The sequence below is a fragment of the Mastigoproctus giganteus genome, chromosome 10 (assembly GCF_048544385.1).
Source record: "Mastigoproctus giganteus isolate SK-2022 chromosome 10, ASM4854438v1, whole genome shotgun sequence".
NCBI classification, from domain to species: Eukaryota; Metazoa; Arthropoda; class Arachnida; order Uropygi; family Thelyphonidae; genus Mastigoproctus; species Mastigoproctus giganteus.
This window is the reverse complement of record NC_143584.1, coordinates 52,245,853-52,262,744: the sequence shown is the minus strand read 5'-3', so window position 1 is coordinate 52,262,744 and position 16,892 is coordinate 52,245,853. Positions and strand designations below refer to the sequence as shown.

General features: G+C 36.3%; 1 protein-coding gene across 2 annotated transcripts in view; it reads right to left on the bottom strand.

Moving 5' to 3' along the window:
* Nucleotides 1-16,892, bottom strand: part of LOC150079033 (twitchin-like) — a 2,795,346-nt gene that overhangs the window by 1,615,394 nt on the left and 1,163,060 nt on the right. For both annotated transcript variants that reach the window (XM_090382361.1, XM_090382360.1), the window contains one exon: nucleotides 16,540-16,839. In XM_090382361.1, coding sequence (XP_090238487.1) covers nucleotides 16,540-16,839 — 300 coding nt within the window. The remainder of the gene's footprint in view (nucleotides 1-16,539; nucleotides 16,840-16,892) is intronic.

Sequence of the window (16,892 nt, the reverse complement as noted above, 5' to 3'; positions counted from 1 at the left end):
TTCTTGGTTATGCAGCTGGTCAGGTATATCGATCTTGTACATCGTTGGGAGGCAGGTGATTGGCCTGCATTTTTCCGGATTTCTTGTATCTTCGTCTTTAGGCTTCGGATATGTGACTCCTTCAGTGAGAAACTTCGGGATTGTCTCCGGGTACTTTATCATTCGAGGGAACTGCTCTGCTCTACTAGGTGCTTGTGTGTGTGTGCAGGTGAGCTTCTTGTACCAGTAGTTGTGGATGTTATCAATTCCTGGGGTTCGCCAGTGATGGGTGTTCCTGATCGACTGTTTTACTTCTTCTTCTTCTTCTTCTCGAATCTCCCACTCTTTCATCTCTTGTATGTCTTTGGTTTTCTTCCGTTCTACTTCTATCCAGGGTGCTCTGCTGTTATGTCTTACTTCACTGCTCCAGATATTTCCCCAGAACTCCTCAATCATCTTCTTCTCAGGTTGTCCGTTATCTGCTTTCTCATCCTGACCCTGTTTCCTGTAGAAGGCTCTTTGGTTCTAATCGAAGATTATTATTATTATTATTATTACTAGCCATATAGTGCAAGGAAGCCTGAGGTTTATGCTGCACCAGCCAAAAAAAAAAAAAAAAAAAAAAAATTCTGATTTACCCTGCGAGAGAGAGAGAGAGAGAGAGAGAGAACAAGAGTCAGCAGTAGAAAGGAATCACCAAGAGAGGGAAGAATGATGACATCCAGCTCAGGACCCTGGGTGTGCCAAGCTAATACTTACCAGATGTGAGCCCCCGGGATTCGGTTGTTTATTTTCCTCTGGGAGCAGTCTCTTTGTATCGGTGTAGTCTCTTGCTGAGTGCAAGAAGGTTCTGCTTTAGTGTGTCCAAGTATTCTCCTATTCTCTGATTTCTGGTCTTATGTTTGCTGTCGACGCTGTCTCTCTTGAGTATGTTCTTCACCTTTCCAATCAATTTTTTACTTTTATTACGCTGTTGGTACTGGGTCAACTGACCTCTCTTGATTCTTAATTCTTCTATCTTCTACTGATGTCTTTTTTCCTAAGCTGGTGGTTCCTTCTGTTTTTGGTTCTTCTGCTGCTGGTCTCTTGTTTCTTTTTCGTTAATCCCAGTAGCTGCTATGGCAGCACAGTATACAGCTGTGTGGATAGCTTCCAGCATTGCACCATTGTTGTCTAGGTAACGTGGCATTATTTGCCGATTGAGGTGGTCTGTTACTCTTCACAGGATTTTATTTGGCCTCTGCTTAGGTATCATGTGGGTTCTTGTGGGGTCCAGTCATTCGAATTCTGTTAGGATCTTCTTCAACTCGTCTTCTATTCTGGATATCATGACTTCTCCTCTTTACACTTCAGCTACTCTGTATTGTATTTCTTATTCCTCCTCTTGCCTCTTGCTCCATGGTATGCTGCTCCTCCTCTGGTTCCATATTGACCATATTTTTTGTGCTTTGTAGTTGATCGCTGACATCCTGCTTGATTTTTTCCAAGATGGCAGGAGCTACTCGGTTCTTCGTGACGATGGTCCTTCAGGCGCCTCCATAGCCAGGTGGGAAGGAGCAGCAGTGCGTAGCACACACTTCTTGATTAGACCGGGGTTCGAGCCCGTCACCACCAAATATGGAGGATGCGGAAAGGTCAGGGAATGACCACCGCATATCCAGGAGCAATATGGCCTTAGTTGCTAATGCTCCTAAAAATCAAATAACAAACAACAATAACGATGGTCCTTCTTTGGTCTGCTAATCGCTGTTCAGTGACCTGAAAATCCGGGTATTGTTCCAACCACTTGGTATGTAGTCATGACCTGTACATTATCATATCGGTCTCTAGCCTGGTTATTTCATAGTATGCTCGCATGATGGACGTATTCATTTCAATGCTCCACTTCATGCATTGTCGTTTTCTTTCTTCCTGAGTGGTCACTAGCGCAGTTGTGCAGGAAGCACTTCCAGTTGGTGGGGCTGGATGGTCTTGCCCTTCTCTTGTGGTAGCCTTATGGGGGACAGCACCATTTGCTCCACTGTCTTGCTCGGGAGACTGTCTCCAACTTTCCAAACTGACACCTCTGCCTAAGGCCTGAATGCAAGTGACTTTATCCTGCGCCACACTCGATGCAGTACGAATAATATTTCTCTGCAACATCATCCATTTATGGAGGATGGATGATGTCGCGGACATCAACATCTTGCCATATGGTGCAAGGAAGCCTGAGGCTTATGCTGCACCAGCCAAAAAATTATAAAATACTGTTTCAATATAGTTTCCCATTTGATCAAGAATAAATTCAGTTATAATTTACTATGGACTGCTCAGTTCTATTCGTATTTGTATAGTTGTAATATTATTTGGTAGGATTTTCACTACTTGAAATAACTATACATGATTCCCTATGGAATTATTTTCATCAGAATGATTACTTTGTTTCTTTACTCACTAAGTTTCTACTTTTCAAGTATCCACTTCTTTCATGTATTCATTTGATATATGTTTTAACAATCCTTTATGAAATTACTGACAATTCACTTCCATTGTTGAGCTTTTTTGATATTTCATTTTTGTTTTCAGGCACGGATAATATATGTAGGTAAATTGCATTATTTGGACCTTGGATCTTTCAAGTATTAAAGCTACTTTAAGTATCCTAAAAAATTTTATACCTTTTAACTGTACCTTTGAATATTTAACTGTACCTAACCTTTGGATTTATTTGCTCTAGATGTATATTAATTTCATTCACTATTGTGCATATTTATTACTACTGAAATTTTATTCAGTACTTGTTCATTTTTGGATTCTTCAACTCCATGAATCTTTGTGACTCTTTATTTATATAATATAAATAAAGAGTCACAAAGTTATATTTTTTATTTTCTACAGTCTCCTTAGGATTTGATGCCTAATTACCCCACCATTGGGTCTCCAGTCATTTAGTTGATTTGCATCCCCGGATTTATTTCCTATTTTTTCATCACTGGTTTTAAACTAGATTTCCTCATCAAAAACCTTCTATGGATTCTTATTACACCCTTTCACCTTTGGATTCACATCTGAAACTACCTTTGGATTTATGCTACTCTATCAACAATAGATTTATTTATTTTTACAGAAATGATTAGTAATATTACTTCAGTTCTGTTTCACTCCATTTTGGTCTTAATCTGGCCTCTCCATCATATGTTGTTCTTTAACATTTCCTGCTATTTCTGCTTACATATGTAATTACTCATTTTCTGGATATTAAAAAAAAATTATGTGTAAGGTATACCCCCTAATTGGTATAATTTCGTATTATATACTAGGATTATACAACATCTTTTTGCTAAGTATATAGTAGCCATATCACTTGGTGTACTTTCTATTCATTTTACTATGGCTCTGTTTAATACTTTTTATTTATCTACGACTGTTTTATTTTTGTATATCTTTTGACTTTATACTAAAGTCCTTTTATTCCAACCACATTTCTACATTATATACTCTCTCTCTCTCTCTTCTAATGGCACTCTTATGTAACTCTATGCTCTTATTTGTTCAAAATACGACTATAGAGGTCACTATTTTCATATCTATTTCCACTTCTTCCAGCTCCCTATCAAGTCCATTATTATTATTATTATTCAAGGAAGACTGAGGCTTATGCTGCACCAGCCAAAAACATTTCCCAAGTTTTACCCTGAGAGAGAGAGAGAGAGAGAGAGAGAGAGAGAGAGAGAGAGAGAGAGAGAGAGAAATCACCAAGAAAGAGAAGGATGATGATATCCAGCACAGGACCCTGGGTTTGCCAAGCCAAACTCACCAGATGTGAGCCCCTGGGGTTATGCTGCTATAAATTGCTTTATCCTGCAGCTAAGTCACTAATGTAGTTATGCTTTAGGTACATTTATCTACTCTACTAAATATGAGTGCTTTATTTTCATGCCATCTTCCCTTCCTTTCTTATTATACTTTCGGTTTTTATTTGTTTCTAGACCTGTTTTGACTTATATTTTTTCGCCTGCTTTTTTCTTGCAGTACAAGCATTTGGTATTCAATAATTTTTTCTACACATTTTACCTTCCTACTTTCTATTTCTACCTTTGTGTAACTTTGTGTAATTTTCACCTCCATATATATATATATATTATTATTTTTTTTTAATTCATTCATCTATTTTTTTTGTGCACACTAGGGGGGGATGCAATGGTGTGTAATATAAATTTATACTAATGCATAATAATTAAGCTAAGTAAGTAAGAATATAAAGGATTAAATCTAGGGTTAGTGTCTACTTAAATATAGTATTTATGGTTTGTGTTCTTTCTCTCACACACTTACACTCTCATTCATTCTTCTGGCTTTCATTTCATTTGTTCGAATTATGATGGATGGCAAGATTCAATCTGTCTTACATTTTGAGGGTACAGCTCTAAAACAGAGTTCACAGGATGGCCAATAGATAGTCCACCAGACTGAACCTATTGGTAACTCTCTAGAAGGCTTTTGGATCAGATAGTGTATACTGGAGGAAGTCCGAGTAGTGTATATGAGGGGACCATTTTCGAGGCCACATTATGTCAAGGAGCTGGATATATTCTTACCATCTGTACACCATATCCAAAAATTTCATTAATTCATACAGCAGGTTCTTGCTACCTTTTCTTATTTCTGAATACACCATGAATTGTCAAAATAATTGAACAAACCTATCTACAAAAAGAACTCAACCCCAAAACACTTCCTTATTCATTGCACAAATATACATGGTCTCAGTTCTAATCTTAATGATGTCCATTTCCACTTACAGTCTGTCAAACCCCGTGTACTTATTCTGACAGAATTCCAGTTATCGGTTGATTCAACCACTGCACATCTCAGTTGTCCAAATTATTTGCTGTATGATATCTTTTGCTTCAAAGGTGGTACTTGTGCATATGTCCATTCTGATATTCGCTGTCAGAGACAGTAATTTGGAATATCCTCTTTTCAATCTTCTCTGGCTTAAAATCTCTCTCTCACATTCCGTTAAATTCATCTGTTGCCTCTATTGTTCTCCCTACTCCACTAATCGCTTGAAACTCTTTCACTTCATCTCTTTGAAACTTGACTTTCTCCAGTCCAACTTTCCTAACAAGTGAGGTAATTTTCCTTGGTGATTTTAGTATTCACAACTCCAGCTGGCTTTCATTTTCGAGTCATATGGAGACAGAGCTGGTCGAGATGCTGAGACTTTTGCAATTACTAATGATCTCGTACAGATAGTTCATTCATCTACCAGAATGCCAGACAAACCTAACCATGCAGCCAATATGATTGATCTTTTTCTCACAAACAAACCTTCTAAGTACACGGTTAAAGTGAGTGGTCCATTAGGTACCTCAGTTCACAACTTGGTGATTGTCTCTTCTCCAATGGAGCCTTTATCTCATGGCTATTCCCAACCTCATGTTGTTTGGCATTACAAGAATGCAAAATGGGATGACCTGCAAGATTTCTTTTCTAATTTTCTTGGTAGGAGTACATTTGTCGACATTTGCTCAGGTCGTGTCAGTGAAATTATTTTTGTATGGATGGAAGCTTTTATTCCACACTCCACCTTAAAATCTTGTTCTTTATCTAAATCTTGATTTTCCAATAAATGTGCAAAGGCTGTTCAAGAGAAGAATGTTGCATATTGTAATTGGCTTGTAACAAATCTCCAGGTTCATTTTCTTCTTGCATCAAAGACCAAAGCCTGCAACTATTGTAAAGCAGTTATTAACCAGTCCAAACTAGATTTTGAACAGACTAAAAGTGTAGAAAATTTGCTTCCTGTCCAAATGGTAGGCAAGCATTCTGGCCTCTTGACAAAGCTATTGCTGCAACTTTTGCCCATCTCTGTTCCCACCTCTTTCAAAACTAGATATTTTTATTGCCACTTCAGCCAAAAATAAAGCTGACCTGCTAGTATCCTGTTTTTATTCCAACTTGTGTATTGATGATCTTGGTAAATCACCTCTCACCATTCCCAGTACACTCAATTCGATGCTTCCTGTGGTCTTCTGTCAAAAGGATGTATGAAGAATTTCTATCAATCTTGATGCTAAGAAAGCTCCAGGTTCTGATGGAAATTCTCCACTTGTTCTCAAAACCTGTGCTCCTAAATTTACTCCTGTTCTGCATCACCTTTTCTCACTTTCTTATTCCAGAGATGTCTTGCCTTCTACTTGCAAATTTGCTCATATCTAGCCAGTTCCTAAAAAGGGTGACAAATCCCTTCCATCCAATTCTCGTCCCATTGCACTTATTTCTACTCTTTCTAAAGTAATAGAAACTCTTTAAATTATCTAGAAACCTTCCATCTGATCAATAATTGCCAGTATGGATTCTGTTAGTGTCAATGAACTGGTGATTTTCTGGCTTAAGTTACAAATCTATGAACAAATTTAATGGTGAAACCTTGAAATTTCAGTTGCTCTTAACATTTAAAAGGTCTTCAAAAGCATAAAGGTCTTCTAAATAAGCTTCCATCTTATGGTTTGCCAACTGTTTTTTGTAATTGGGTCTCCAATTTTCTCTCTGACAGCTCTGTGTGGTTAACGGTACATGCTCTCTATCTTCTACCTTCTCCTAATACTAGGCTTGTTCCCCAAGGTTCAGTTCTTTGTCTGATTTTTTTCTCTTTTATATTAATGACCTTCTTCCACTGACTGGAAAATCCTATCCATAGTTTTGCTGATGATAGCACATTGCATTCCACCTTCCAGTTAGAGAAACCTTGGCCTGCACAAACAGCTTCAACTTCTTGGATATCCACTAACAATTCCTTAAATGCTGATCTCTAGGTAATACCCTATATGAGCAGTTCTCAAACTGTGCGTCACGACACCGTGGGGAGGCACCATAATCTACCAGGGGTGTTGCGGACGATGTAATAGTTTATATAAGATTTCCATGGCAAATATTAAAAATGTATTAAGAATGATTTTTTTTTACTATTACTACTACTATTATTTCATCTGTATTATTAATGTAAATAATTACAGAAAATATTTGGGGTATTTTTGACAAAGAGAATGCATTGTTTCCCTTTATATGAATTTTGGTGTTTAGCAAAACACGAATACCCAGAACGTAACAATAAAACTTTGTGAATACTAGTGCCATTTGCAAGTTCTTACCTTTGTGAAGTTGGATTTTCGGCATTGGCAATCATTAAATGTAAGTACAGATCAAAATTAAATGTTGAAAAAGAAATACGTCGCCATTTCGAAAATGACTCCAGGGTTTAATGAATTATGCAATAAAAAGCAAGTACAAACATCACGTTAATGTTTTTTAAGAATAAAATAATATCCCGATATTTATTTCATGTATTAATAATTATTGTATTAACATATTAAAAAGAAGAAATTGCACAGTTATAGATGTTTTACTTCAAGGGAAGCGCTGGGAAAATTTTACAGGTCAAGGGAGGTGTGGGCTCAGAAAGTTTGAGAACTGCTGTCCTATATAATTTAATATGGATCAGATTTCATGGAGTGGATACATTTCAGGTATTTTTAACCTAATGGTGTTGACTAACAATTTTAGTGTTGTTAGTGTCAACATATTTGCCTAGGTTTATAAAAGACTTAATCACTAAATAAATACTAATGTAGTATAGAACATTTGGTAAAATACAGTGAAATACACAGCACTGTGCATACAATTTAATTGTATCTCATATTTTGACTCCCTTCACAAAGAGTTACCATGTATTGCACTACTCTCAAATAAGTAACGCTTCTCCAATGGAGAAGACTATTGTTACTTATTCTCAGTGGATACCACCACCACCCCGATGGCACTGTTTAAAAGCTTGTTGGCCTATAGTCTGTACGCTGGTGTTGCAATCAGCCAACCCAACTATGAAATATAACTTCATAATATGAGAGATCCCAAAAGGTGTACATAGAAATATTTACTAAGTAAATAAATGCTCGAGGCATGATACATTATGAATTGAGAATTTATATAGAACATTTGGTGAAATACACCCCATTCTTTGTTCATAATAGCAAACTGCAATGAATGGCATTGATTTAGGAGTCACAATAAGAAATACAATTAAATCAATTCCATTCATTGCAATTTGCTATTATGAACAAAGAATAGTGTGTATTTCACCGAATATTCTATAGTAAATTCCCAATTCATAATGTATTATGCCTCATGCATTTATTTACTTAGTAAATACTAATGTAGACACTTAAATCTAAATTAACTAGAATTAAACAAAAAAATAAAAAGTGAAGAAAAAAAAGAAAGAAAAAACAGGGAAAGAAAGAAAGAAAGAGAGAGAGCAAAAGAAAGGAAAAGAGAGAAAAAGGAGGGAAAAAAGAAAAAATCCATTCATCCATACGCCCATCTCTCTCCTACTCATCAGGAGCTTGGAATGGACAGCTAGCAAAATGAAATGAATGGCTCACGCATACCCATTTCTGTTGTCCCAATAAAAGTTTTACTAATTTTAATTAATTTCATATTTAGTATGGCCAAAAATATAAATTTTATGATAATATTTTGAGATCGAGTGTTAATTTTTTTTTAAAATTTAACATATAATTGGTATTTACAGCAAACAGGGATTGTAACCAAAGGACTACCAGTATGCATTAGATAATTCAATAAAATACAGTATTAACAAGATACCTCTGGAAGCCACACTGTGGTGGCAACTGGCAAGAAAAGAGAGCAACTTCAAGTTTGCCACTGAACATATTGGTCGCAAGAGTGCAAACTGGCAAACTGTTACCCTGTAATAATCTGGTAGATAAATAAAAAAAATATATATATCTGTGCTGTTTGTCCCAGTTAGGGGTTAGCGACATGGATGGAATGCTTGTCGTTCCTCTATTTTCTATTTTGGTGTTTTCTTCACCCAACATCAATGCAAATATTTATCATATTTAGTAGTCATGAGCTTGAACCCTGGTCCACTCAAAGAGCGCTTGCCACTGCACTCTCGTTCCTGACCATTCGGCTACGTCGTTGGTAGATAATATTAATTTAAATTAAATCTAAATGTTCACTACTCTAATTTTAAAATGGCAAATTAAAGGAAATTTTCTGAATACATTAGTGTTATAATGTGATTAATGAATTAAAGGCTAAGTTTGAATATATTAAGACATTATAAAGTGATTACGAAATTAATGGTATTCTGAATACATTAAGATTTTATAATGTGATTAATGAACAAATGGTTTAATTCCAATATAAACTTATAATGTTATCAATTGGGCAAGAACTAGTATAACCCCTCTACAGCATCAACCAGTGGATGATGCTGTAGACTTACATATATACAACATCTTACACACATATATACAACATCCCGACAAGATGACTTTCAACCCTATAGTGCATCGAAAATTAACTTGTGGTTTGGAAAACAGACACTAAAATTGAACTGATAATTTTGATTAATGGAGTGAAATATGTTTTGTTCTGTTTCGAATTTAGGATACATTTTCCTATTTAGGACAAATAATATGCCAGTTAAGAGAGTGTTACAAGACCAAAAAATATTTTAAGAGTTAAGAATTTTGATTTAATACAGAAGGGATAAGACCAATTATTGTGACTTTAAATAAATAGTTTCAAAAGTAACTGTAGGGTTAGTTACTACAGGGGTTAACTTTTTTTAACTTCCAAGCTACAGCATGGTTAGTCAATGAGCTTTGTCTAAGCGCAATGAACCTAAGGGAAAAAAAACCAATGGCGAAACTAGAGGCATATATAAAAATATATATATGTAAGAATAAATAAATATAAAACTGTAAATATAATATGTTTAATAATAAAAATAAAGAAAGAAAGAAAGAAAGAAAGAAAGAAAGAAATAACTGCAAGATTGGATTCAATGGTCATCTATTTCTTGTTCCTTGCTTTGTTTGTCCTATATCTATTTTTCTTTTGTGGTTGGTTTATAGTATCATTTTAGCGATATTTCACACTTTTTTTTTGGCCTCAGTCATCGTCAAGTGGTGCCAGCTTAAATTTATTATTTATTGGCTTATAACTTTGGTTGTGCACTGTACTTAATATTTTTCAAAATTTTTGGATACACATCCCTTCCACTTTCCTTCCATTTCTACTGGCGCCTCCGTAGCCAGGTGGGAAGGAGTAGCAGTGCGTAGCACATACTTCTTGGTTAGACCGGGGTTCAAGCCCGTCACCACCAAATACGGAGGATGCAGAAAGGTCAGGGAATGACCACCGCATATCTCAGAGCAATATGGCCTTAGTTGCTAATGCTCCTAAAAACTAAAACAACAACAACAAATCCATTTCTACTTCTGTCTTCATTATATATATATATATATTCTGTCTTCATTATTATATATATATATAGAAAGATAAATAAATATATTTGTAGGTAGAGAGGAATAGGTAAAGGGCTAACAGAACTGAAATTGTAACTATGGAGAACAAGGAAGGGACAGAAGGTAATAAGAAGTAAATTAGAAGTAACAGAAGTACTATATATACTATTAGTACTATATTTATATATTTTTTTTTAATTAATTAATTTTTTTTTTTTTTCTGTTGCTCTTTCAATTTTTGGTGTCCTTATAATCTTTGCCACCCTGAGCTGATACCACATTGGCACACTCCTTAAGCTGCCAAAAAAAAAAAAAATAAATAAATAAATAATAATAATAAACAATACACCTTAAAGTTACAATTTCAGTTCTATTAGCCCTTTACCTATTCTTTTCTACCTACAAACGTATGTATCCATTATGGTCGTTGGGTTCGTTCAGCTTAATTTTGGCAGTATCCCAGGTCCATAAGCCATTAATTAATTAATTATTAATAATATATATACTGTTAAATTATTCATAAAAAAATTCTTATAAATAAATAAATATATATCTATACTGGTGACCCCCGCTTAACGCTGATAATTCGTTCCGGAAAAACAGAGCGCTAAGTTAATCTACGCTAAGCGAGCGCTTATTTCCCATAAGGCAACATACGTATTTGTGAGTTGAGGCCATTGGATATTTTCTAATCAATAATAAATGGTAGTGAAAAGATGCACAAATGTCGGTCAAAATATTTAATATTTTATATGCACAAAAACGTATATATGTATACAGACGTATATATGTAACTAGTTCAAAATTAAACTTAAAATTCCAATTAAAATCATGAATTTAATTGATCTAAATTGAGTTTAATTGATTTAATTTAATTGATGAAATTAATCATGAAAAATGTGTCGATTTTGGGTTGTACTTAGCATTAACATTAGCAAAGGCACGTGATGCAAGAAAGCAAGATTATATAGCATCAGCCAAAAAAATCCCCATTTTTTACCCATCCACTCACTCCAATTGTTTGTCATCAAATTCTGCCTTGAATCTATTTAAGCTATTAACTTCTACAACGACAGATGGAAGTTTGTTCCAGCAATCAACCACCCGCTGGCTAAAGGCAATCTTCCGCACATCTATCTTACAAACGTCTTTCCTCAATTTGAATTTATGCCCTCTCAGGTGATTATTCTGAGCAAGAGGAAGAATCCCATCCACATTGAGCATGCACAAACCATTCAAGGCTTTATACACCTCAATCAGATCACACTGCAAGTCCCTAGTTTCCAGACACTGTAATTTTCAAAACTTATGCCTTTCTTTGTAAGAGCAACCCTTTGTTCCATTCTCTAATCTTGTTGGCCTTCTCTGTACATGTTCCAACAGCTCTACATCCTTTTTAAAATGAGGCCTCCAGACCTGTATACAGTACTCAAGGTGTGGCCTGACCATTGCCTTATACAAGGGGATAATCACCTCCTTATCCCTGCGAGAAATATTCCTGTATATCATTGACAAGGCACCATGAGATATTCTTGCAGACTGTCTGCACTGCTCAGAAAACTTCATATCTGCCTGCACAATTATCCCCAGGTCCTTTTCGTTCTCTACCACTGTCAGTGTAGTACCACACATTTGATACATCACTCTGGGGTTACTGCTTCCCAGTTTGTTTCATTTGTAATGTTAAACTTCATTTGCCACCTCTCAGCCCATCTGCTCAACTTTTCTAGCAGCTGTGTACTGTCATTAGTGTCATTAACCTTTGTATCGTCTGCAAAAACTTGGACATTAAGCCTGATATACCATCATCAATATCATTTATAAATACAGAAAACAACAATGGACCCAACACTGAACCCTGAAGGACTCCACTAATAATATTAGTCCCCGAAGAGCAGTGTCCATTGATTACCACTCTCTGTCTTCTCCCACTCAACCATCCCTTTATCCATAGCAGCAATTTGCCTCCAATGCCACACTGCTCCAATTTGTGCAGCAGTCTTCAATGTGCACAGTATGAAAGGCCTTTCTAAGATCCAAATATATGATATCAAAGTTATTCCTTGCATCCAGTTCCTTTGTGACCACATCATAGTATCCAATCAAATATGTCAGACAAGACTTCCCCTTAACAAACCCATGCTGTGTCAGAGTTATAATTGAACTCATGTCTAGATGATCCTGCAATCCTTCTTTAACAAGTGCCTTCATTAATTTCCCTGGAACAGAAATTAAACTAACATGTCTGTAATTACCTATGTCTCCCTTTGATCCTCCTTTGTGGATTGGGGTCACATTTGCACATCTACAGTCCATGGGTACCTCCCCTGAGTCCAGGGAAGCTCTCATAATTATGGCTAAGGGTTTGCTTACTTCCTTTGTCACCTCCTTTAATATAACTGGATAGATTCCATCCACCCCAGGTGCCTTTCTTATGTATATCTTCAACAATTTCTCCTCCACTTTGCTCTCAGTTATTACAAGATTATCTAGTTTACTGCCAGAGTTGAATACACCTCTGGCATTCCCCTCCCTGAATAACTCCTCATGTGTGAATGTCGATGCAAAATATTCATTTAGTTTGTTAGCTACCTGAGCAGGATCATCAACAGTTGCACCATCGATATCAAGTAGACCAATCTGATTCATCAATTTCCTTGTAGAGTTTACATAGTTAAAGAACTCTTTGATGTTTTTCTTTGCATCCTTTGCCAAAGGTTTTTCATAATATACTTTTGCCTCCCTAACCTCCTTTGTAACTTGGTTACAGACCAGCTTAAATCTATCATAGGCTTCTGTGTCACATGTTAATTTATATGTATCCCATGCATTTTTCTTCTCTGTCACATGTCTAATTAGTTCATCTGGCATCCATTTAGGCCTAAATCTTGAACAATATTTCTTTGTTGGTATGAAAAGCGTAGTAGCTTCCAAGATTTATTCTTTGAATGCTTCCCATTTTGGGGGAAGCAATTCAATTGGGCAACTAGAGGGAATGCTTCCCTCTAGTTTCCTCCCAAACATGCTGCTGTAGAAAACAATCATCCAATACATCCACAAAAGCCTTGCTAGTGTGTGAGTGACCAACCCACAAATTCCAGTCAATATCCAGGAAATTAAAATCCCCTATTATAAGACATTAATTTACTGGCCCACTCTATTTCTCTGCACAATTGCTCATTATACTCATCAGATTCATTAGGCTGTTGTTGTTGTTGTTTGGTTTTTAGGAGCATTAGCAACTAAGGCTATATTGCTCCGGGGAAATGCAGTGGTCATTCCCTGACGTTTCCGCATCCTCCATATTTGGTGGCCACAGGCTCGAACCCCGGTCTAATCAAGAAGCGTGTGCTATGCACAGCTGCTCCTGCCCACCTGGTTACGGAGGTGCCTCATTCATTAGGCCTATAACACACGCCTACTCTCATTTTTCCTTTCCCAGTGCTTATGTCACACCAAACAGACTCAATGTTGCATTTTCCACCCACATCAATTGGATGCACTTCCTTAGATTTTATGCATTTCTTAACTAACAGCATAATCCCTCCTCCCTTCCTGTCCTGTCTATCCTTTCTGTACACATTGTACTCCCCAAATTCCAGTTCTGCACTGCTTATGTCTGTATGACACCATGTCTCTGATATCCCAACAATATCTGACTTTGATGTCTTGACTAGCACTTCAAGCTCATCGAATTATTAACTATACTCCTAGTATTGGTGTACATGCAAGTATACATACACCTGTTTCTATTCTTAGTTACCCTAACACAACCCATGTATTTACTTGTTCCCCTATGACTCCCAGCAGTCCTGGAAATTCCCATTGCCTTGCTTTCCAGTCTGCTGTTCAATTGCATTTCAATAGAAGTAGTGCAAGAATCACTTTTACCTCTGCCAGTGGCTACTGTGAATCTTTTAGTCCGTGTATCCCCCCAAGCTAGCAATTTTCTGACCGACCTAATTCTGTCCTATAGCATCAGCAAATATTCTTGCACCTTTTCTATTTAAGAGTATCCCATTCCTGTAGAAGCAGTCTCTCCTGTTAACAAGCACAGACCAGGCTGAGAAAAATCCTATCCCTTGAGCCTTGCACAATCTCTCCAGGGCCGAATTTATCGACAAGGCTCTCATCATATACTCCCTCCTATCGTGTCTGGGCAGAATTGCAGACACTTTCAAATTCAACCCTAACTCACAGCTTTTTTTCAGCATTGTCTTGTACTTGTTAAGTAATTCTGCCGGTCTCCTACTCTTAATATCATTAGTGCCAACATGTACAACAATATCAACCTTTGTGCCCTTAAAGGATGATATCTGCTCTACAATGCCATCAACCTTTGCCCCTGGCAGACATACCCTGGTCCTGTTCCATCTATCCTTTTTGCACAATATGTTCCCCGTTTCCCTGACAATAGAGTCACCTACAACAACTAGTTCCTTTGGGACCAGTACATTCTGTCTTGGGGGTTGCCGCTGTGTTGCATGATGTTCAAGTGCAAGTTCTGACATTGATGTGGGCAGCTGAGAGCTTGCTGGGCACCTCAATTTAAATCCTACGAGGGCATCCACCCTGTCCTTCAAGCTCTCATATAAGCCCATAACAATGCCGAGTTGTAGCCTAACAATTAAGGGGTTTTAATTTTAAATCCCCGCAGCGTTACCACCAAGAATAAAGCTTTGAAACCTGGCATGTTTTTTTATTCTTATATGAAACTTCTTTTTGGCATTTGTTTCCAAAAAAGTATAAGACATAATACTCCTCTCCAATAATTTTAACAAGTTCTTTTTTGAAAGTTTTGGCTCCTTGATCTGCACTTGAGGCGTCTCCTTGGATTTTAAATCTATTCAACCAGCCCTGACTGGTTTTAAATGTTTCCATATTTTTTTTTTTTTTTTTTTAGGTGAGTTTTCTTCAGATCATCATGTAGGCTAATCTTTCTCTCTTTCTTTTTTTTTTTATAATATTTCATCATCATTCATTCTACTCTTCCATTTAGCACAGGTTGAGTCCCTATTTAGATATTATCCTCCATTGTTGTTGATCTCTTAAATCTTGCATCGTTTGTTGATAACTCTGAAAGACTGTGTTTTCCTTTAGGCATTGGAGCCATTCTCTTTTGGGTCTTCCTGGTGGTCTCTTATCTCCAATTCTTCCTATCAGTACTACATAAGGCAGCCTGTGTTGTTTCATCCAGTTCACATGTCCAAACCACTGAAGTTGTTTTTTGTAGATCTGCTCTATTAGTCTGCATTCATTTCAATTCTAATAGCCAGCCCTAGTTGCTTGAAGTGGAACAGCAGTCTTTCTGCTGCTAAAATTAATTCTTTATTTTTTCTAATTGTTCTTACAGTTAAATCTGTCAGTTCTAAATTATGGCACACATCCATTTGTCGTTGACCGGAATCGATTTGCTTCAAAATGTCTAATTTAATTTTCAAATTCAGTCTTTTTCTTACATTTGTAGACTTCGTACTGTACCCAGACGTTGTTTCTTTTTCATTCTTATCCGCCATTATTAACTCTTCGAAAATGTAACTGCATTGGTTGCATTAATTATGATACAATGTTCGAGTAAACTGTCCATTACGCACAATGTCTAATACTATACTGAGTGATGACTAGCCTTCGGATAAATGCATATAACACAAATATTACAAGCAATATACTTGATCATTTTTTAAAATGTTTTCTCGGAACTACATAACAAATCACTGTACTGCAATTAAATTAGCGTGTGAGAAAATTTCGCTCAGTGTGGTAAAATTTCTCAAGTCGGAGTGGGAAATGTTTTAATGCTGTTTTACTATTCATTTTCAAGCTATCGACTCCATCAACTGAAATGATTTCATTAAATATGCCAAAAATGCAGTGAGTAAAAGAGCATTATAGTGATTTATGACAGCGTTATAGTCAGATACGGGTTATAATACAAGAACAGCATTAGAGGAAATCAGCGCAAAGCGAACCGCGTTATAACGAGGGCCTGCTGTATATATATTTTTTCTTTTTTAATTAATTTATTTAATTTTTTATTGCTCTTTCAATTTTTTGGTGTCCCTATAATCTTTGCCACCCTGAGCTGATACCACATTGGTACGCTCCTTAAACCAACCAAAAAAATAATAATAATAAAAAAATACACCTTTATAAGGCTCAAATTTCTTACTGATAAAATTATTTCATAAATTATAAATAATATTATTTATAGAAGGAAATTTTTGAAAAGTCATACCGTATGGATTTTTTGCAACTATTCCTTTGTCAGTTTCTAGTTCATTAGAATCACCTTCCTTATTCACAGCACGAACACGGAACTTATATTTTTTACCTGGTGTTAAATTAGTTACATTAAATTTAGGTTCCATAGACTTTCCAGCTGGTACCCATTTTCCTGTTTCTTCATCCATTTTTTCTATCTCATAGCACTCAAGTGGTGTGCCTCCATCATCATCAGGTGGCTTCCACTTAAGAGTGCAACCCTCTTTATGAACATCGGAAACTTCAAGTGGACCATTAGGCCTAGATGGTTTACCTACATAAAATAAATATTCTACTATTAACCAGAATAATCAAAATTATGAAAAA